General features: G+C 39.0%; 1 protein-coding gene across 1 annotated transcript in view; it reads right to left on the reverse strand.

Moving 5' to 3' along the window:
* Window positions 1–431: 431 nt before the first annotated feature.
* LOC131681326 (cysteine sulfinic acid decarboxylase) overlaps window positions 432–24,097 on the reverse strand; it is a 33,224-nt gene continuing 9,558 nt past the window's right edge. The window contains exons 2-4 of the mRNA XM_058962080.1: window positions 17,743–17,899; window positions 17,459–17,669; window positions 432–1,327 (exon numbers count right to left, since the gene is read on the reverse strand). Of these exons, the coding sequence (XP_058818063.1) occupies window positions 727–1,327; window positions 17,459–17,669; window positions 17,743–17,899 (969 nt within the window). The 3' untranslated portion in view covers window positions 432–726. The remainder of the gene's footprint in view (window positions 1,328–17,458; window positions 17,670–17,742; window positions 17,900–24,097) is intronic.

Genomic DNA, 24,097 nt, shown 5'->3' on the forward strand with positions numbered 1-24,097 from the left:
AACAAGTGAAAAAGTAGATTCGTCGAAGGAAGGACTATCCGAGTACATCGCACCCAAGATGCGAGCAGAACACGCGTACATAGAGAAGCTAAATGACTTAACGTGTGCCGAGAAACGAGATCCAGCTTGAAAGGAATACCTGAATGGATTCTGATGCATTATAAGAGAAGAGCCACGAGCTAATCAGCGCCAAGAACGAGATGCTTAATAACTTAAGCGAGACTTCGAATTAATTCCAGCAAATTCGAGAACAAAACGATGCTATGGGGGAAGTAGATAGCGGTAAAGATGCGAGTTCAGTGGTTGCATAGGTCACATACTCTATCCACGCCCCGACACACGAATAGTCTAGCCGATAATGTGCTGAGCCACTCCATGCGGACACTCCGATTTATTAGACAGGCTACTTTAAACAATAAACTTGCTCTTGATTTGTTATTTCAAACATCAATGTAAACCATTTATTTATTTTCCATTTTGTACATGCTTATAAGTTAACCATCCTACGCTACAATTGCTCTGCAAGCCTATCTTAACATGATCACAACTGTTTGTCAGTATAGTCCGATTGAATGGGACTATACGTTTTCGCTTTTTTCCTGCTTTCAAAGTCAAGTATTAAATAAATACAAATTTATCGATTACAGCAAAAAATATAAATTACATAAATTCAACAAAATGATGTCTATCATTCGAAAGAAATGCAAAGCATTGTTTCAACACGCTTTACAAATCGTTGGCAAGTCGTTCTATCTCGTCAATTATGTAATTCATGTCCGATTTGTCCAGCGATGAATTCTGCAGTACCAATCGGAAGAAGTTAGGCTTATCGTGAATCGGTTGGTACGTTATCATCATCGAACCCTCGCGCATCATGCGTTCCTTTACTTTGGGTGCAACCTTGTGCAATTTTTCTGAGAATTCGGCACTGTCCCGCGGTACGCCTCGAAGGCTCGGTGGTACATACCAGAAGCACACGTTGGTACACTCTGGATTTTCCACGACCATTTCGAAACCTTCCCGGGATTTAATACTGTTGGTAAAGTACTCTGCATTCTCGAACACCTTGTCGATGTGCTGCTCAAAACCAGAAGTACCTTTGGCACGCCACATGAACCAAAACTTCAATACATCGGCCCGGCGACCGCATTGGATGTGCTTGTCGCCGATGTCGTACCGGGTGTCGTAGAACTTGTCCTTCTGGAACAAATAGGTTGCGTTCGTTGAGTGACAATCGGACAGAATGCCCTCATGGCGGGTCAGGAAGGTTGAGCATTGTTGTGGCGCCGCCAACAATTTATGAGGGTTCCAGGTGACCGAGTCCGATCTGAAAGGGAGGAGAAAAAAAATAATTATTTGTTAGATCATATTGTGGTACATAAGGACATTTTAAATTATTTTGAAGTGGATACAAGTTTCCGAATGACAAATGCTGTTTGTTTGTTTATTGTGGCTTTAATCTATAAAGCCATTCGCCCATGATGACAAATGTTTTAAGTCCGAATATAGAAAAAAATGTGAATGTAGGTAAGAAAACAGAGCAAATTAGTAAATATTATTGGCGTTAATTTATTTCGGGATTTAGTCACTTTCACACTGGAAAACTGGTTTTTGTCCTAGAAGTGATTTAAAAACAAATCGTATGCAAAATGTCTCTTTAAAGTAGTAGTAGTAGCACTAATTCAATATTTATGTTTAATATCTAATTGAAAAATAGAGGAAATCCCTCTATTGCATTCTGCACTCGTTGTCCTCGAGGGCGACGTGCCGCTCACTTCGTGAATTGGCCATTTTCTATCCCTGTGCGCTGATTGAGTCATTGACATTGGTTTTGCCGTAAAATGCGCTACCTACACTGAATTCGTTACGAACGACTGTATTAAATAAAAAAAACTTCTATGCCAATGTCAGGGCAAAGCCACGAAACTGTGGCTGTTGGTTGAGCCATAACCGGCACTAATAGGTTGTAATTAGTGCTATATAACAACCCCTTACTAAACTGCATAGAACAGAAAAAATCGCGCATAACGGATGAATTGCGGTATAGATTCTCAGGCATATTTAAAGCTACCGAGTGAACAAATCGAACCAATGGAGAAAAACCACCTGATTTCCTGTATCAACGCTGTTGTGCAAAACGAGATTTGAAATCTAATTGAAACCGACAGCTATTGAATGACGAATGCATAAATATATTGCTTATCATCCAGAGTATCAGATCAGCAACTCATTTACATAGTTGCGTGATCTTTCAACGATTTATTGGAGCGCGATGAGGGCAGTTCACTATTATGTATGAAAAAAGAGAAAATGTTTCCTTTTTAGTTCAGGGGAAAAAATTGAAAATGCTCATGAAGGTATACGAGTTCCATAGCAAGATCGTAAATCTCACAAAAAAAGTAAAACCACAGACCTACCAGACATGACACTCGAGGTCACCAATGTGTTGCAAAAATTTAACGGCTTTTTCAAACGTTAATATATCATGCTCATTACTTTCCGTGCTCGTCGCAAGAGGTGCGCATCTATATCACATAACTGACAAGGGGTATTCACACTATTGAGCGCCCGCGGCTGTTATTGTTATTGTGCCACACAAACGGTCTTAGATTGAAACAGGAATAAAACTTAGGTTCGACAATTACTTTTCATAATCGTTCGTTTTGAAATCGAGACTCTAACGGTCAATTTCTTCACTTGGATGAAACCCGGTTTTCGTTGAAAACCGGTTTTCGTCTAATTGGCCACCAGCAACCCGAAAACTGGTTTTCAGTGAAAACCGGTTTTCATCCAGTGAAGAAATTGGTTATAAGTAAGTATGACGAAAACGTGGGTGTAAATTTTTGAGAAGATAGTTTGGGGAGCAATGTCAGGAAAAAGCAGTGGACATCTAAGTGCACCGCAACGACGATGGTTAATTGCACAGTGAGTTAATCATGTATTTCTGCTGAAGTCAAATGAGAGTAGATTAGAATACGAAATTCATAATAGCTAAGGGTAATTACATTTGCAAATCAAATAAGGTGAATCAATGGCATTGTGCGGAAATATTTTATTCTTCAAATTCAATTTAACATCAAAAACACTATGGTTTGTACACTTTCCACCAACTTCAGAAACTGACAGCACACGGAACAATCAGATTGCCCATATCATATTCCATGTTAATGATAGATAATCCTTCTTGCTCACATAGTGTAGAGGCCTGTAAAGAAAATACTTTTCCAGGAACTCGATCGGCAGTACGAATAAAGATCTAGACGTCTCTTCCGTTTAATTAATGGTTGTTAGTTTCTGTGGCCTATAATAACCACTTACGCATACCAATGCACCGCCATGCCAAATACATCAAAGTGTCAAATAGATGGTAGAGTTCAAAAGATCGCCACCAGGCGGTAATATTGTGCGAAGCGAATTTAATTTCGATTTGATGACCACATTTTTTTTTAAATGAATTGTTCTTAGCGTCATGTCTGGTAGGTCTGTGGTAAAACAATGTCTTAGTGGCATTGTATTCGCCTTCTGCCGATTTTAGCGAACAGGACAATTATATGGCAAGTGCAACGATGTTACTAACACAGTGCTAACACTGACAATTCTTCGAGGTTGGGGAATAGGACTTTTAAATCTCGAAGACGGTTACGACTAAAGCCAAAATCAAAGTAGGACCAGTAATGAATGCGTTCAAAACAACATACAGGAGCTTTATCTCGAAGATCAAAGGAAGAAACCCAGTGGCGTAGTAAGAAAATTTTTCGGGGGGGGGGATATGAATTTTTTTTATATATTTGAAAAAATGTTCAAAAATATTCTGAGCAGGAGAAAAAAATGTTCAAAAACCAACAACTCAGGGAACGGGTTTGGGTAGTCAAGGTAGGAAAGCTAGCTGTTGGTATAGAATAAATGCTCTTCCTCTACGAGGACAATCTGGGCGGCAAACTTCAGACTGTCTAATTTACTGAGCCCTTCAGTTCCCTTGTGCCATTCAGTACCACTTCCTCGTTGAGCTTCCGACTGGTTCGCGAACTACTCGGTCTAGTTTCCGACGCTAGATCTAGCCTAATCCGACGAAAAGTTCCCCGGCGAGATAAGTTCGAGCCAACCAGCCAGGTGCTGCGGTCAGTTCGGCGATTCCGGTAGAGTAGGGCATCCGGTTTGCTGGATCCCCGGCGCGACTGGTGGTGTATCGTCGCGGTCCACGCGGTCTCGTTCCCGGCGGTGAATCTGACTGTAAGCTGACGGAGAGGTCCCAGACGAAAGAAGTTCTCCCGATACCGATTCTTATTTGGTTTCAGTACCACAACTTCTTGATCCCTTTGACTCCGTAACCGGTGCCATTTAGCACCGCAACTCCTTTAAGCCATTTAGCACTACTTCCTTGATGGTCCATTCAGTCCTCGACTTATTCGCGAACAACTCGGTCTAGTCCCCGACGATGGACCTGACCTACTCCGACAGAGAATTCCCCGGCGAGAGAAGTTCTCCCGAGATCGAGCTAATCAGCTAGATGCCGAGGTCAGTTCGGCGATTCTGGTGAAGCAGGGTATCTGATGCACTGGTGCGCCGATGACCCGCGACTAGTGGTGTCTCGTCGCTGTCTACTCAGTCTAGTCCCCAGCGGTGAATCTAGCTTACGCTAACGGAGAGTTCCCTGGCGAAAAAAGTTTTCCCAATATCGATTCTTCTTTGGTTTTCGCTATTTTTCTATCGGAACAACCGGTGGGGTGCCGTGGTTGGTCGGGCGAATCCGCATGGAGCGTGACGTCCGGTTCGCTGGCGTTTCGACGACTCATACTCGCTGCTCTGTTGCAGTCTATTCGACTAGTCCTCGGCGGTGGATCTAGCTTATACCTGCGGAGAGTTTCCTGGCGGTGATTACTCTCCCGAAACCGTTGTTCGATGTCCATTCCGCTGTAAGACGGTGTCGATCTACATCAGCGGTTCTCAACCTTTTTCTTACCACGGACCCCTTAGATATCACACTGGGTTGCTGTGGACCCCCACAGATAAACATAAATTTTGTATGCTATCAATATGTTATTTTCAATTTGTTAGGAAACAAGATTTGAAATTCAATATGCACTCGGAAAATATATTTCTCTTCGCGGACTCCCAGCAATGACTTCGCGGCCCCCTAGGGGCCCGCGGACCCCAGGTTGAGAATCACTGATCTACATCATATCTCTGTTTACTGCGTTCCACGTCCCTACGTCGCTTGTAATTCTGTAGTCTACATTATCCGGGTTGATGTCCGGTCCTCCCGTTTTAAGTAGCTCCCTGCACGTCCCTTCAAACCTCGGACATTCAAAGACTCTGCTCGGACATTCAAAGACTTCAAACCTCGGACATTCAAAGACGCTCCGGTGTCTCCTCGACGTTCTCACACTCCCGGCACAGTGTTGACGTTGCGTACCCACACCGATGAAGATACTCCTTAAGCATCTGTGGCTCGGTAGGAGCTGTTTCAGGTGGAAGGTTATCTCTCCGTGCTTTCTATTGACCCACGTCGACAGGATTGGATGAGCCGGTTGGTCCACTTTCCTTTCTCCGTATTATCCTATTCCTGCTGCTACGTCACCATCAAATCGATTCTCATCATCTTCCGGACGTTTCTGACGTTTCATCGATTGTAGCACTTGATATCCTCCGTCAGGGTAATGCAGATGGGAATCATCTCGGCGTCAAGGCATACTGCCTCCGATACGCAAGCGCAACTCGTACGACCAGCAGTCGAAGAGTCCTGTTCAGCTTTTCGCGGTTTCACTTGGTTTTCAGCGCCGCACCCCAAGCAGGAGCCCCATATCGCAGTATCGATGACGAAACACTAGATAAAGACCCGACATTTCGCATGTGTAATCAACGTGGTTGTTTAAGCTCAATCAGTCGTCGATTATCACTCCCAATTGCTTCAGTGCACGCTTCGATGCATTCACATGCCTTTCGATGGTGATCTGTATCCGCTGAACCGCTTTGCAGTAGCTGTCCAACAACAAATCCGTCTTGTAGTGAGCTATTTGCAGCCTGACCCGTTCATCCAGCTCTCGATCGCATCTATTGTCTCCGTCACCGACACCTCCATTTCTTCAAATGTCTCACCGTTATTGACACATCGTCCACGAAACCAACGATTTTCACTTTCCTGGGCAGCCGCAGTGTTAAGACCCCACACTAATAGAATATATTCGTAAATCGCGAGGAATTAATTTCGTACAAACAACTTTCATAAAATATACGAATTTTTCGTACATATGATGAACCGTTCGTGGTTCCATCGAAACTCTTTTATTTTGTATTACGAGTTTTTCGTGAAAACTACGAAATGACTTTCGTTGGCTTATTATGAAACAGCTTCATTCAGCAAACGAGTCGTTCGCTGTTATATACGAATATCTTTATAATATTTACGAGCACCATTCATCAAACAGTCCACGTCAAAAGAACAATATGGAGCCATTGTTGATATTCGTCAGATAATTGTTGTTGTCTGACTATTTAGTAGTCGCATCCATGTCCGCCGGTTGCAGGAAGATTCCTTGAACCTCTTTCGCTTCCAGTTGATTCAGAATCTGGAGCAGTACAGAATCGATTGAGCCGTCGCGAACTGCTCGTTGATTTTGTATGAAAATTTTTGAGTTTTTCTCTGCCGGAGCAATATCGGTGCTGTCAAACATCGATCCTAAAAGATCGAATGCGACCAACGAAATCGTTTGTAATATACATAAACGTTTATTAAAATAAACGAAACATTTCGTTTCTTTCACGAAAAATAATGTCGATAACTTTCGTGCAATGTAAACTAAATAAGTAAAATTTACGAAAACTTTCGTTCATCAAGCGGCCATTTCTTCGCACCACAATAAAATCGATTTGGCAACATCGATTTTTTTAAATAAAAAAAACGATTTTGTCAAACATCGATCCCAAAAGAACAATAAGAGGCTAATAAATACGAAAACTTCTAAGATAAACGAAAAAATTTCGTGCGACCAATGAAATCGTTTGTAATATACACAAACGTTTATTAAAATTAAAAAAAAAACATTTCATTTCATTCACGAAAAATAATGTCGTTATCAACGATAACATTCGTGCAGTGTACATACATTAAATGTGTAAAATTTACGAAAGCTTTCATTCACCATACGGCCATTCTTATTCATAAAATGAACGAAACTTACTATTTACAGGGCACGAAAATTCTTCGTTGCAGAAAACGACGCATGAATTCGTGCATTACATGATTCATTATATTCACTAATTTATATTATCAGTGCATCCCATTCCAAAGTGTTGGACAGAGAATGGAGCCCTGAGTAACGCCCGCTGCGACTCGCATCGCCTTCTGCCTTTTTGTTCGTCTGGTATAGCAGTGCTCTACTCTGGAAGTAGCTCTTCAGGATGCCACATTCTTTTATGCCACGCTGCGCATTGGTCTATTCGAGGCTGAATGGCCCGGTGACTTCCGCCATGGTTGGTATTCCATCCGGACCGGGGGTTTTCTTTGATTTTAGTCACATCGACGTGTCTTTGAGCTCGTCGTTAGTCACTTGCCACTCGACTGTGTTACCTCCTTCTTCTTCGCCGTACGGTGTCGGTGACCAGGTATTTGTATCGTGATTCGGGAAGAGACCCTCAACGATTATCTTTAGCTTACCCGGGCATGTTTCAACTGGTGTCGACGAACCCTCGTCTTCGTCATGACGACTCAGTACGCGTCCCCCAGGGATTGACGTTTATTTCTCAGCACAGATACTTATGGCAATTGACTTGCTAAGCTTGATCTCCCGTTTTGAAGAGTCCCTACCTTCTAGATGCGCTCCTATCTCAGTCTCCGATCTTGCGCTCTGAGCCCGCCTTCTGGCTCTAAGACAAGCAGCGTGTAGCGTACTGAGTTACTCATTTAACCAGTAAGCTGCACGCCGTCTACTGCATGGCCCTAGTTTTCGTGACATTGTAACGTCACAAGCCGTCGCAATCCTTCTTGTTAGCCGTCAGCCGTATCAACGTACTTGATTCCGTTGTTCGCCGAAGTAACTCAACAAAGAGGTTTTCGTTAAAGGCGTTCGTCTTCCACTTTAGCTTGCCGCCCGTCTTTCTTCGTGCTGCAGCAGGGTTCCATTGGCCGATGCGGTAGCGAATCGCCTGGGGGTCTCTATGGGGATACTTCTCTCACACTCTCCAGTCCATGTTCGCCGTCAGTCAAGGACTACAGAATGTGGCGAAATTTCTCTCGGTACCGATATCCGTTTCGTGAACCATTAAGCTCCTAGATCCTCGCTTCGCCGCGATCTACTCGTTATAGTCCTCGGCGGTTGAGCTAGCCTCCACAACGTGCCGAAAGGAAGGTATCGAGTCTGCAGCCAATTTTCACTACAAGGAAATATTTTCACAAGATAACTTTTGCAAATGAAACTTTGAGAATTTCATTTAAAATATTAGGCATTTTTTTGTTCAACATATTCAATTTTCTCAAATTTCTCCAAAATATTTCGGGGGGGGGGTTTCGTCCCCAAAACCCCCCCCCCCCCGCTACTACGCCACTGAAGAAACCGTATACGCCTCCCACCGAGAATATAGATTGATGGCAACCATTTAGAGGTGGTCGATGAGATCCTATATTTGTGCTCAATGGAGACACGATAGTGACACCAGGTTCTGCTATTCTGGAAGATAACCGAACCAACCCAAAGTAGTTAAATTGAGCGTATCAGACGAGTCAAACCCAGAATGGTCGCAAGGAGACCACCCTCGCCGTTGATGCAAGCTCAACTTGAAGTTAGCTGCCGCCCGAACGCGCCTGGTAAAATTTTTCATAGATTTTCGGCAGTGAAAACATTTCAAAACTTTATTCAGTTAGTTAAAATCAATCGGGAATGAAGTTATCGAGCACTTCTTTATTTACATATATGCAGTTCTTGCTACACCAAACCACAAAAACTGGGAACTGACGTTAGATAAATTTTCAATCTTCAATTGAGCGAATCATACGAACTATCTTGGGATCATTCGCGAAGGACAGTTTAGTGCTCTGTAGCACTAGAAGGACATCGTTGAAGTGTAGCAAAATAATCAAAGGTCCAAGCTGCCTTCCTTGAAGCATTCTTGACATTGAGTAAATATGGGTGCTTGGATAGGATTGAAAAAACTACAAAAAAATCGTTGATTCAAAATTTCCGCAATTTAGCGATTGTTATATCGTGGTTCGCCTTATCAAAAGCGGTCGATAGGTTGGTATAAATACCATTAGTTGGATCTCAACGTTTCATACTCTCTGTTATGTAAGATATTGCAGGAGGTTAGCTACAGAAGATTAGTCGATGTTGAATGTCTAGACGTGAAACTATGTTGATCGTCACTTTCGTACTGCGCGCCTGAAGAGGTTCCTCAATGACCAGCTCGAACAATTTCGAGATGATAGTTATTGACGTCTGGCTTATTTTCCTTTTTATGAACTGGAAACCTGTTCGAAAATTTGCAGCAATATGGAAAAGAGATGCCGAAAGATGGGAATAAAAGGAACAACCAAAACGTCGATGTGACTATTTAGAAAAAGAGAAATAAATCCATGATCCTAATAGAAAGACGACGCTGAGAAGAAGCTTTAGTAACTATCCGTACATCAACATCGATAGCACTAAGAGCTTGTTCCACGTTTTCGATTTTTTCTTACAATTTTCTCTATTTTCAAGTTTTAAATAGAATTTATAATAAAAATTTGAATCGGTGTGGCGAATGAATGGTGGCTACCAGATTTTATTTCAAGCGGGCTAAGCTCATATCATGTATGTAACGACCAATAAATGCCTTGTTGATTCTCTTTTTAATTTCAAAAGAATTGGCATATTTGGGTGTATTAGGATTTGATTCTCGTACTTTGCTTGTGCGGTTTTGTTGGTTGACTAACGAATTATGTCGGTTGGTTGACTAACGAAATTTGTCGTTACACAGCGAATGATTGGAATCAATCAAAAAGTCGCGATTAAAAAGTACGTTACTTATTCCAGTTTTAAATGCTTTAAAAATTAATCATTGTATATTTACTGCCAATCAAAAAAACTGAACCGATGCTGAAAAACGCGTCTAAGTGCATACATAAAATTATTTTCATTTCTTGTATACTTTTTGCGTTGGTATATATGATTAAACATGTATTCTGTAAAAGTTTTTTTACGCGGGGGATACACGCCGCGTAAATGAAAGCCGCGTAAATTTGAGATCCGCGTAAATGAAAACCGCGTAAATTTCAAAAACCGCGTAAATTTCAAAATCCGTGTAAATGAAGACCATGTAAATTTAAGAATCCGCATTAATGGGAACCTCGTTAATGGATACCGTGTAAATTAAAAAAACCACGTAAATTTTGAAAAACCGCGTAAATGAAAGCCGCATAAATTTCAAAATCCGCGCAAATGAAAACCGCATAAATTTCAAAATCCGTGTAAATGAAAACCGCGTAAATTTCAAAATCCGCGTAAAAAACCGCGTGAAAAAATACCGCGCAAAAAAAACCACGTAAAAAACGTATATTATGGTGGGACAAAAATTAGAGTCCAGCTCCGAGCAACTTTTAAGTTACCATTTGGGTACTAGAACAACTGTGCAAATTCTTAGCTCGATTGGTGAAACTATATTTTTGCGCCCACTGTTTAAAGTTTACATGGGATTTTGTATGGGGAAATTAACTTTTACAAAATAATTAGTACAGGAGTCACCCATTACTTCCTAAAAATAAATTGTTATGTGGCTTTTATAGCAAATTTTATAAAGAAACAAAGTCTCGAAAACCACGAAACGATCTGACGCTCGAGAAAAAAGTTATTAAGCAGAAACCGATTGATGCTCTGACGATTGATAAAATATTAATTTTTTCTAGCACCACTGCTTTTGGTTGTCCAATTATACGCAATTTTGTTTTGATCCTCTCCTAATGTGTCTAAATCGTTTATCTATAATATTTGGCCACTTCGCAAGGTTTTAAGGGATAAATTGAGGCTTCTTTTGCACGTAATAAGAGAAAGTTAAAAATTTTGTATGCAAATAGACCGTCAGAAGCAGTGATGCTATGAAAAGTGAAATTTTCATCAATCTTCAGGGCATCAATCGGTTTTTGCTTAATAACTTTTTCCACAAGCATCAGATCGTTTTGCAATCTTCTAGACTTTGTTTCCTTGACAAATTTCCAATAAAAATCAGACATCTACTTATTTTTAGGAGATAACGGGCGGCTCTTGGAAGAATAAATTTGCAAAAGTCAATTTTCCCATACGAAATCCCATGTAAACTTTAAACCATGGGCGCAAAAATATAGTTTCACCGATCGAGCTAAAAATTTGCAGAGTTATTCTGGGAGCTAAATGGGACCCAAAAAGTTGCTCGGAGCCAAATTTTATTTTTTTCATATAACCATGTCCCACTCTAGTGTATATGTTCTCTCCAAGAGGGTGAATGTTTTGACGTTTCTTTGGAAAATGAGTGAAGCCAACATAAGCTGGCTTCCTGGCTCGGCTAGTTGCCAAAAATGACAGCGAACGCGCTTTAAGCAACGTTCACATCGCTACGAGCCAATGTTGTTAACTCGACCTGAAACTTATCGAATGCAAACAATCTTCATTTTGATGTGCTTAACTGGTACTCAGGTGATAAAAGTATTCGGATTTTGTGGAGAAGAAGCGATGCAAGGGATTTTTCATATATTGTTAATAATTACTTGTTTCGAATCCAATTTTTAAACGGAGTTGTACAGTTGATGTGAACAGACCTTGAACATTTGAAACGTAGCTAGCGCTACTGGCATTTGGTGGCAGCTTCAGGCAACAAACAGTTTTCACGGGGCTGGTTGTCTCGAACAGGTACAATTATGGCAAAATAAAACTAGAAAGCTACACATGAAACGATGTTTGAGCATCGATTCGGTTTTTACCGTACATAATCGCAGTTTTTTACGATAAATAAAAATCCAAAAAAATTTTGTTGGTGTTACAGAGGGTGTTAGAAAATTCAGTTGATCTCCATTCCGGGACGCCCGTTATAGGGTAATTTGGGAAGATATGCCACACATTTCTAAAAATCAATCCTGCATCAAGGTAAACCATACAATATTTGATAAAATCATTTTTATTAATTACTACAAATACACTGGAATGGTCCTTGTCATGAAAAATAAAATTCATCAAATTTACACAAACATTTAAAAAAAGGTCATTGCGGGAGAGATGCCGCATGTGCTGGGGAGACGCCGCACCGTAATCCCAAACTGAAAAAATGACGAACAAAAGTATTTTTCAGCTCTCAGCAGCTTGATGTTTTCATTATTAAGGGGACCTTCTCCTGGATTCGGCGGAAAATCAAAGCAATAATTGAGATTTTTTTGTGAATCCGCCATTTTGAATTTTTGAAAAAAAATATTTGCTAATTATCGTTAAATAACGAATAAAAGATCAAAAGCAGAAATCAGAAGTCTTTTCATTTTTCCGCAAAAAAATCTCACATATTAATTGATTTTCCGTCGAATCCATGAATAGGTCCCCTTGACGTGAAAACATTCATTTTAGTTACATATCCTCCGCCATCGTGTGTGGCATCTCACTCGAAATTGTAGGGGAGAGATGCCGCATTCCCCTGAAATTCAACGATTCAACTAATGCATGATTTACCAAAAAATCGAACAATTAAAAAAAACGAAATTTTAATGTGGTTCTGAAAATTTTCAGTACTTCGCGATGCAACTGGACGCACATAATCCTTAATAAAAAATTTGTGAGTTATGAAAAAGGATTATTTTACATCTCCAGTATTAGGCAATCCATCAGACTATTGTTTGACAATTCAGCGGTGGGTTCTGTCAACAAGTCTACTCCTGCGAACAGAAAAACTCGTCCGACAAATGTCTTTCGTTAGTCCGATTCGTTTAATATTGGATTGAATCAACGATATCGTCGGACATCGCACCCCTCGGAGTAATATCACAAAAAGTAAACAAGAAATAATCAGCTGATCAGAAACGTCTCATGGATTGCCTAATTGTAATTATTTAAAAGACAAACTCGCAATATCATATTACATACTTGACTTGATACAAAGTTTATGTAACTGACAAGTTTTCGTTCTGCTGATAAATAAATTACAATTACAAATTACCGTACAAAAGTGGCTATATACGAGAAATAGAGAGTGAGGCATCTCACCCAAAATTACGAAAGCTCCCGAGTTGTCCCGGCCCTGCGTTCGGAGATCATGAAGAGGTCTTTCGAACTCTTTTCTCAAGCGAGCATTTTGCTTCAAATGATAATCCGCGCCCTGAAAACCTCTTGGTTCATAGCGTTCCGTCGCGTACAGCATATGATTTCATGCCCGTCTACTACCAGAATGTTCGTGGAATGAGAACAAAACGCAGGCCTTCTTACTGGCCCGCACTTCCTGCGACTACGACATTATATTACTCACTGCAGCCGAGCTACAGGATGATATATTAATGGCCGAGCTAATGACGAACTACACAATCTACCGATGCGATCGCAACTCTTTTACCTGATATATTCATCGCGAAGGTGATGTACTGAAAATGCCTGGATTGGAGCAAGTAGTCGTACGTGTTTCACTCTCAGATTGATTGTTATATGTTTGCTGCATTTATCTGAGGCCAAAAAGTGATCCCTGACTTGTACAACGTTCATTCTTCTGCATCAAAGCATTCTGGTCAAAACTAAGAGACGCGATAATATTCTTGTTATAGGTAATAAAATTCTTCCTCATCTCCCGTTGATTTTTGATAACGATTATAAGTGCTATCCTCCTGAATTTGCAGCATCAGAGCAAGAGACAGCCATCACAGAAACGTTGGTCGCTGGGAGACAAATCTGCTCTCTTAGCAACGTTAATGGACGGACCCCATATTTAGTCTTGTGCTTGAACTGATTGAGTCTCCTAGATATATACTGAAGGTAGACGCTCACCATACTTCATTTTAAGATTTGCTATGCATTCTAACCTAAACTTTAACTTTACTCGATGCAATCTCGACCAGCTATCCTGTCCATTCATCGCAATAGTACCCTGAAACATTGCCAACTTATAATATCAACCTTCCTTTTCCTAACACAAATGATGCCGATGTATTGAGCGCTCTGTCCAGCATTAATCCGCTGAAAGGGTCTGGTCCACATTATGTACCTCCTGCGTTTATAAAACATTGTGCCCGAGCACTTTCTGCACTAGTAAGTATTATATTTGAGCGTTCAAACTCGGAAAATGTTTTCCCAAGTGTATGGAAAAAAGCTGATATAGTTCCCATCCTTATGTCTGGAAACACTCACAATGTTGAAAACTATAGGGGAATCTCGCTACTGGAAGTTCTGGAAAAGTTTGTCTACAATGCATTGTTCGCTACTTCTTCCAATATAATTGACGAACGTAAACACGGAGTTGTAAACAAACATTCCGTCACTTCGAATTTGATGAAGTACTCAGGTTTTCTAGTTCCAGCTATCGAGAAGCGTCAACAAGTGGACGAAATATAATTTGATTTCGCGAAAGCATTTGACAAGGCTGCTATTTTGAAAATGGAGCGGCTAGGTTTTTCAAGGATGGGTAACCAGATGGCTACATTCTTATTTCTCACAACGATTTAGTTTCGTTACAATTGTCACCACATGCTCAAGCGCATTCGAAACGCCAGCGGTTGTGCCTCAAGGAAGTCACCTAGGGTCACTGATCTATCCCTTTTTCGTCTCTGTACCCGCATCAAGTCTGGAAACCTACTCTATGTTGATGATCTGAAAATCTTTCGTTCAATTGCCTCAGGACTAGACTCTGCTGTGCTCGACGCTGGTATAGCCAATATAAAGGAATGGTGCTTGTTGAACGACATACAGATCGACGTCGATAAATTTAAGATGATACGTTTCGCACTTTCGGACGCTCGGCAACTCTAAGAGCGTAGCGAATATACTCCTTAAGTCTGTGTCATCGAGGGGTTGGTTCCTTTCCATGACTTGAGAGTGCTATTCGACAAAAAACTTCGTTTCGCCGACCACATCACTGCAGTAACGACGTAGGCTTTTGCAACATAAGGTTTTCGGAAACGGTTTTCAGTCGATTTTGTGAATTTCTGCGCACTAGTCCGGAGCACCGTGGAGTATGCTGTATTCAGAGAAGCTATGCCTTTCTGCCTTAAAATAATAAATGCTTATTGCTCGATTACCCAACGCTGGAGTCTCGCCGCAATTCCTTGTAAAGAATGTTAATTTTCGTTGTCGTCGCAATATTGACTATCCCGATATTCTCTTAAGGATTAATTTGTTTGTTCCTCCTCGTGGTATAAGGAATCGTTCGCTTCTTTTGATTCCTAGGCACCGTACAGCATATTGACAGAATAATCCGGTAGAAAGATTTTGTAGTAAATTTAGCGAAATTGTTAATTACGTCTAAATCACAATCTGTACGCGAATGGAGGTCTTAGCGGAATAAACGTACTTTACATATGTTTTTCTACCATTTAATTCCACTATGAAATATAGTGGAATTAAATGGTAGAAAAACATATGTAAGGTACGCCTAAATTTAGATCAATGACCCCTTCGGAGGATTTTTGGATATTACAAGCCCTTTCGTATGGTGTTGTGGTTTTAATGATTAATCTCCCTAAAAGTAAGATAAATTTATCAACTTTTGTATATTTACTTTCTGTCTCTGGCAAGGTTGTAGAGTAAACTTTTGCCAACAACTTTGCTGAGGACACATATCCTTTATCTTTAATATTTTGAACATTATTGTTCGTGGTTGACCCTTTAAAAGCCAAGTCAATAATATAACTTTTAAAATATCATCCTGACAAATCAGGTAGGTTCCTTAAAAAGGTTTGAATTATCGAAATGGGAAATTTTCTATATTACAACATTGATTTACGTTGAAACGGCTGAGTTTACGTCAATAACAAGCTCTGTCATTTGCTGCTATGATTTCAGTGATTACTCCTACTAAAAGTGAGATTTTTCAATTATTTTTTTTGTAGAAGAAATGATCTAACTTCTTTGGCAAAGCTGTTGAGATTGCTTTCGTGAATATCTTTGCTGAACACATTAAATATCTTCTTTAAATGCTTTAGAAGTAATAGCTCGTTAAATTTGAGTGAGCTCCAAGATATCTTTTCAATTATCATTCCCACGAGTTCCATATATGCAGTTATTCCAATCGTCAAAATACACAATTTTCATTAACGCATATTTTTCTATCTTGAGTATTTTCGAAGATTTTGGACATTTTTTGAAACACAATAGTTTTTTTACAAATCATCTATAACTCTACACGAGACAACGAGAGATAGGTAAGTGAAATTCATTTAGTTGATGTAACAATTCTAATTAAAACTGGTGCTGGCTATCCATTTTGCCCGTTTAAAAGTTATTGCTTTTGAAACGTTCGCTAATTTTATCAAAAAAAAATGAAGCATGCTGTAGATTGAATTTTTGGAACATGCTGAAAAAAAGTTATGTTAAAAAAAGGTTTTTAAGGAATCATTCACAAACAACGGTCTAAAACTTCGAAGGTACTATAAATAGACATTTTTGGTCTTCAGTAAAGATATTCGCAAAAACAAGTTCCTTCGCATTTCTTGAGAATTCATCTCGTTTTTCATGCTATAAAAAATGTAACAAACATCTCACTTCAAGGGGGATTAATCACTATAACTATATCATCAAAATAAAGGTTTTACATCATCATAAAATATCTCAGAAGACATCATTGCTGTACACTTTACCGTTTTTGGTTGAATAATTTGTCACATGTTTTCGGCGAAAAAACTACTGTGCAGTGGTGTAGCCCCCTTAATGATTGTGTCACCATACCATATAACATTAATTTGGGCAAGAAAAATTGTAGGTTGTGCATGTGTAGATTAGACTAGACTAGACAAGGCATACCCCCGCTAACTAGCTATTGCAGCTAGAAAGAATAGCTGAAATAATCAGATTAATCGTAAAATTTGTTGAGGAGGTTGTGCTTACCGCTAACTTCCTTTCCTTTTCAACATTCTTAAGTTGATTTGTGAAAGATTTAAACTCTTTCAATTTTATTTAAAGAAACTCATGTTTTTTCTTTGATTTTTAATAAAATTATTTTTTGAATTGAAAAAATATTTCATTAAACATCAACAATCGTTCAGCTAGAATCATGATATGTACAATTGGTTAAAAACGCTGCTTGTTTCTTTAATCTCGAATTTTACAAAACTATTGTAAAATAGGTAGGTAGGTATAAACTTAATTCCCTCAGTAAAATTGTAATTGTAATTGAAGATAATAAATGTACTATAAAGTGATACCTTTTTACTATCTTTCACTAGAGCTGACAAAAGAAAAAAAATCATTCAATGTGACGGTTTCTCCTAGAATTGCACCCAATTATAACAGATGTTATTAACGTGCCTTTGAACAAAGAGCTGAATAATAGTCCCACTCACCGTTCAATTCCTTTCAACAGTGCTCTGTATTTCTTGGACATGAGTGCACCACCACCCCAGGCAGCATCCACATGTAGCCACAGGTGGTGCTTCTGGCACAGGTCAGCGATCTCTTCCAGGGGATCGAACGCTCCGATCACCGTAGTTCCGGCGGTTGCTGATACCATAAACGGTAGAGCTCCTTCCGATTTTGCGCGCATAATTTCAGCCTCTGTTGTGGGAGTTAAAAGATTTGCAGATTAGAAAGTGATTCATTGGTTGCGTTTGTTATGAAGAACTGTTACCCAAATGGTCCACCCTGATTTTGCCGATGGAATCAGTACGGATGGGATACACATTGTCTGATCCAATGCCCATGAAAGAGGCCAGTTTTTTCACCGAATAGTGAGCGTCCTCTGACGTGAAGATTGCCAAGCGCGGAAGTGAATGCAATCCTTTTGTCTGTAATAAGATAAACAGAAAAGGTGGTAAACGAGAACAAAGAATAAAAAAGCTAATAAGCACTTGAAAACAATTAACATTATCATGAGTGAGCGATCAAATAGTAAGACCCGAACACGATTCGGATCAATGAAATATTAAACAGTTTATAATTGGTGTGACGTTGCATGATTGCAATCACAGACCAGTATCTTCTTGATCTGACGATTGCACTTTATAAGCGGATTCGATTTGATGGTTCGACAGGTCTATATAAGCATAAACCGATTCTTACTGAACTTGACTGCGTTGATTTGTATGTTTGCTTACTATCTCGTGATCAACAATGATCACTCATAGAGAAGCTGATCGTCTAGTCGTCCAGATGCGGTATTTCACGACAGAATTTTTATGTAATTACATGTCAAATAGTTTTATAAACATATTAAATAATTGCGCACTTAGCGTATCAAGATGTCCTATACCAGTGGAACCTCGTTAAAGTTTTCTTTTCTGTACCCCAATAAGTCTAATTGAAAAATGAGCCGGAAATCTGCCTGGCTCTAGTTAGTATCCGGCTCCAGTGACCAGGGAGAGGGTCTTGGGAGCCCGGACCCCTCCCCGAAAATTTTCAACCGATTAAGAAATTTTACATTATTTTCAATTTTAAATTAGTTTCAAATCATTTTAATCCCAACTTTTCATCGGTTTTTATTAAATGATGTGCTGCGTATTACGTATTGTACAATGTTCATTTCAAATCGAAATTTCAGACCGCCTGCCAGTGACACAACCGATTCTAATTAGTGAACGAGTGGAGTCGGATACTAATTAGAGCCAGCCAGGATATCGGCTCAGTTTCCGGCTGGACTTATTGGGACGTATAACCACAGACTAACAGACATAACACTATGAGGGAATTCCCTCAAAAACGTCGATCCAACAATTTTCCCAGAACACTAGCTCCACCTTTTACTAATGGTCCCAAACACTCATTTGCTGGTGGGTTACCCCTCAGGTTTGGGAACGATTTTTCACTAGTGGTCTATCACCCATATGCTTGTTCATATGTCAGTGGCGTCATAATTGCAAATGTGGTCACAGTCCCAACTACAAATATATTTTTTACACATTTTACGATCATTTTATCCTTAAAGCGGTCGAAGCATTATTTTCGAGTGTTATGTCTGTTAGTCTGTGCTTGCGGTACATCCAAAAAGTTAATGATACTTTATCATTTGTTATTTCCTAATTCCACCAATAGAGAATGTTCTATGAAATATGATTTGAGCTACTCTATAAAATTTGCGAAGCGCCTAGCAGCTCGATCTTTGCGACAGAAGAGAGTTGTCTTCATGATCGAATACAGCTGTGAGATTAGTGTATACTGTGTCTACCTGAGATTCAGAATGATTCAATCTCACTGTTAGGTGAATTGAATCAGTTTTTTGTCCTCTGAAAAATGTTGTCCAAGACACCAAGTCTTTACGATGAACATTTTAGGAGATATTTAAGATTGAAACGTTGTTGGTACATTTGCAGTTTTGACAGATTCAATAAATTTCTGCGATTAATTTAATCCTAGTACCTTAAAATCGTAATAACATTTTTACAAAAATCTAGTAGCGAGTAATTGTTTTCGGCAACGGTGCGAACCACATTCTGGACAAACTTTTTATAGAATTGACTTTTCAGTTTAAGTGAAATAGCGAACTGAACGTGCGGAGATGCAAAAAAGTAGTGTTTTACAAATTTCTGAAGTGCCCATATTTTATCAGCTTTCAATTCCAAGAAAAAATTTTTTGAGCAAAACATAAGGTTTTTAAAATATTTGATTTTTTGTGTTACCCGGCATGACCATATATCACAGACGCTGAGACAGTCACAATAGTCGATTAAATAAAATCAGTCAGGCAGGCAATTGGTGAGGGAACAAAAAAAAACAAAACTGGTTTATTCAATGAGTTTAAACGTCGCAAATGCTTAGTGTGGAAGTTTACCGTGACTTAACTTTTTGTCGGTTCCGACAGCACGAAGTAACAAGTTACTTTACGCTTGTTCGGACATGCCGTAGACTCAGGTGATTCGCATTTCTAATGCCAAAATATCTTAACTTCTACGGTAGTAGACAAAAAGTTAAGTCACCGGTGAACTCTAAGCTTGCATATATGATCCTTCCATGCTTTTCTACACTTTCTCCCTTCAACTCCTTGCTCTCCCTTAAGTACTATGGCTCTTAATATTGAAAAATATACTTCACCTTCCAGTCCCTTGCTAATTAAATGCCGAAACAACTGTTGACAAATTGACTCAATAGGTCGTATGGTTAACAAAAAAATGGTAAAAATAGAAAAACAACGCGCGAGCGAAACAGTCGCTGGTCGCCACGGCACGCTTGGACCAACATTAGGGTTGCCACTTCTGGAGAGGCTTTGACCCGGAGATTTTCACTGATCTGGAGGGGGGGGGGGGTGGATTTTGAGTGGAATGTGACAGAAATTGGAATCAAAGCGATTGTTCGGCATTTTAATGCACTTTAATCGCTTTTTATTATTACGTTAAAGTAAAGCTGTAATTTTTTCACGTTTGAGAATGGTTTTATCGGTTTAATGTGGTGTAGTCTTTCACTTCCCTGACTAAGTGCCAAGAATACAATGGCCCCAGCTTCTCTCACTGTGGAGGATAAGTCGAACGAGCATTGCTCTCCCCCACAACTAACAGGAAGATGAGAGCAAAGTAGGCAGAGCTGCGGCATCACACTATGTGGTGTCGGTTATTCATCACCAACAAATTTTCTCTTGGCAAAAAACGGGCAAAACTTGCCTTCTTGGCCCAGTTAAGGATCGCTACCGGAGTAGCAACAACACCGGAAGAGCTCGTTTGATGTTGACCTAGTCAGTTGGATTAGAACAAATCTGCCAGACCTTAGTGTAGCTTGTGATAAGCACCATTAAGAGTGAAATAATTTGCTAAAATTGCAGCAAAATAACTTTTTAACACCATTTTGAGCGACTTAGTGGAATGCAACATTTAATTGTAGCACATACATAGCGAAATATTACTTTCCTTAACCCTCCGAAAGTCGCGCATATGGCCTACCGAACGAGCAACCGCTGGTACCCTAACACGGTTTCGCTAAATTTTCAGAGCAGCGTACACTCAGTGCACTAGCGCGACTACCGGAAGGTTAATTTGTAGTAAATTTTATTTGTTTTTCATTTGCATTGTTTTGTGATAAAATTAGCAATATTTGGTGAACTCATCTTCGCCACCTTGAAACGAAGGGTTAGTCGGGCAAAATAAATCTGAACCAAAGTAATAGTTAATAGGGTGGGGCAAAATGATCGTTTTTTCAGCACAGCACTTTCTTGGTTCCATTTGGGGTCACAAACAAATGTGCAAAATTTGGGGTCGATTGGATTTGACCCGGCGTAGCGCATTGCGTTTGAAATTTGTATGGAAATTAGTATGGGAAAACCTACTTTTTGCATTTTCGATTTTACAGACTGCAATTCTTTCTGCAGTATACCAACAATTAGATAGAAGTGTAGTCCAGGATATGCTGAACAACTTTGCCGAACGATGCAAGGTGCTAGAATGTTTCTACAACAAATTATAGCTGTTCAAAGTTCGATAGATCGAATTGATTGCCAAAAATCTTTTTTTTTTGCCAACACTGCGGGTGTACCAATGCTATTTCATATAGCATACAAAAATAACATCATATATTTTAGATTTACCACATTGGTATGTTTGGATGAATTATTCAAAAGCCTTAGCTCAATTTCATGGGCATAGATAGTTTAGCAATAGGGCGTAGTAAAGGGAGAGGGGGGGAGACTTTTATATATAAAAATGCATTCCTCTGACATATCAACTAAAATATATTTCAACCATAGGGTCTGTTGATTCAACTATATAGCTGAATCATATGTTGGTTGTTTTCATGTAACTTTAAAATGTTTCACAATATCGCCTTGATGTCAAAGAGAAAGTTGCAGGAAAGTTAACGGGCCTTTCGAAAAACCCATTATTGTTGATGGAGAAACGCCACTAACTTATGAAAGGTCGTAATAAAACAAAATAATTGTGTTGTTACAACAAAAGTTAAAATATCTCGAGAACTACCACATTTTAGAAAAATTTTGTTAAGAGCATTTCGATTTTAAATGGCGTTTAGAATCATATTCAAAAAGAAAATTGTATTTTTGACTGCAAATAGTAAGAATTATAAAAAAAATGTCAAAAGTTGTTGTTAGGAAAACTTTTTTATTGAAAGCTTCTCCAGGATTCAAATACACTAAAAAAGTTGCTTTTACGTCTTTAAAACGATAAACATTAAATTTTTGACATTTTTGATGGGGTAACGCGAATAACTTTTAAAAAGAGCATAATTATACGAATTAATTGTTTTTGAAGGATGGTGCTTAGAATTATATTCTGTAATAGAATTACAATTTTGTATGTCTATTAGTATGAAATTTAAAAACATGTACGAAGTTATTGTTGGGAAAACTTTTTTACCGATTTTTTCTCCATCATACAATCACATTCAAAATGTTTCTTTTCTCTTTAGGTTTTTGATAACAAAATATAAAAAATTTAAAAAAATGGGTTTTTTTCGCAATTTAAATTTTTATCATAAATTTTTGTTTTTTTGAAAAATGACACAACATTTTTTTCAGCGTATATTTTCTTCAGACAGAAGTATTCATTCCCTGTAACTCGTTCTCAGATAGTTTTGCTGTATAAAATACAGTAATCGAACAAAAAAAATTTTAAATTCATACACGTAGAAACGTTTACGCCCTTTTGAAAAGTTGCTCTTGAGTCAAAATAATCTTATTACCTGTGGAAAACCTTTAGTCTTGCATGACGGTGAAACGTGTAAAGTTTCATTGGAATCTAAGATGGTCGGTCACGATATTAAAGATTTTCGGACGGATCTTCGTGGAATTCCTCTAACCTACGCCCATGAAATTGAGCTAAGCCTTTTGAATAAATCATCCAAACATACCAATGTGGTAAATCTATAGTATATGATGTTATTTTGGTATGCTATATGAAATATCATTGGTACACCCGCAGTGTTGGCAAAAAAAAGATTTTTGGCAATTAATTCGATCTATCGAACTTTGAACAGCTATAACTTGTTGTAGGAACATTCTAGCACCATGCATCCTTCGGCAAAGTTGTTCAGCATATCCTGGACCAATTGTTGGTATACTGCAGGAAGAATTGTAGTCTGTAAAATCGAAAATGCAAAAAAGTAGGTTTTCCCATACTAATTTCCATACAAATTTCAAACGCAATGCGCTACGCCGGGGCAAATCCAATCGACCCCAAATTCTGCACAGTTGTTTGTGACCCTAAATGGAACCAAAAAAGTGCTGTGCTCGGTTGATTAGGTTATGATTACGTTTTTCCATATAACAATGCCCCACCCTATTAGTTAACTTAGACTTTTTTTAAATATTTTGTAAAGAATCAATTAATTCCAAAAAAATTGAACCTATGCTTCTTCCCACCAAACCCGGAGAAATTGTTATAAAACCCGGAGATCGCTCCCGAAAACCGGAGTCTCCGGGTCAAACTCGGAGGGGTGGCAACCCTAACCAACATCGCATGAGCGAGTCGGTGGGAGCTCGCCAATTCTCTGACCACATCAAATGCAAAGCTAGAGAATGAGTTTCGTTGCGATAGTCTTATCGATAATACCCAGTGTAACACATCCTGTGTCATCTGAAAATTTGCCATCTAATTTACCTTCATCAATTGTTATTGCATTTCCAGGACAAGCTTTTTTGCTGAGAAGCGTGAATTTCATAGTGCAAAATAGAGAATCAATATTTTTGAAATAACTCTTCGTCCAATAAAACCATTGTAATTTTATTATAATTGTACAAACAGTATAATGTAGGTTAAGGGCTTCAGCGTAAAAAAAAACTTTTTGCGATTTTTTTTAGAACTTTGCGTGAAGCAAATTGGATCAAAATTTTTGTACATTATAGTGTATCATTTCAATAACGTGCTATATTCTTTCTATGCAAAAATATCAACAAACGACTAAGTGACGAAGGTTTTTGTAGAACGTCTCTGGAAAAAACATGATTTGCGGTGTTACCTGCCATTCAAAAACTACTTAACCGATTTCTTTCAAACTTTGCATACTCATTCTATGTTAAAAATACTTAACCCCTACGTTGAGTTTTTGAGATA

Source organism: Topomyia yanbarensis, chromosome 2 (assembly GCF_030247195.1).
Source record: "Topomyia yanbarensis strain Yona2022 chromosome 2, ASM3024719v1, whole genome shotgun sequence".
NCBI lineage: Eukaryota > Metazoa > Arthropoda > Insecta > Diptera > Culicidae > Topomyia > Topomyia yanbarensis.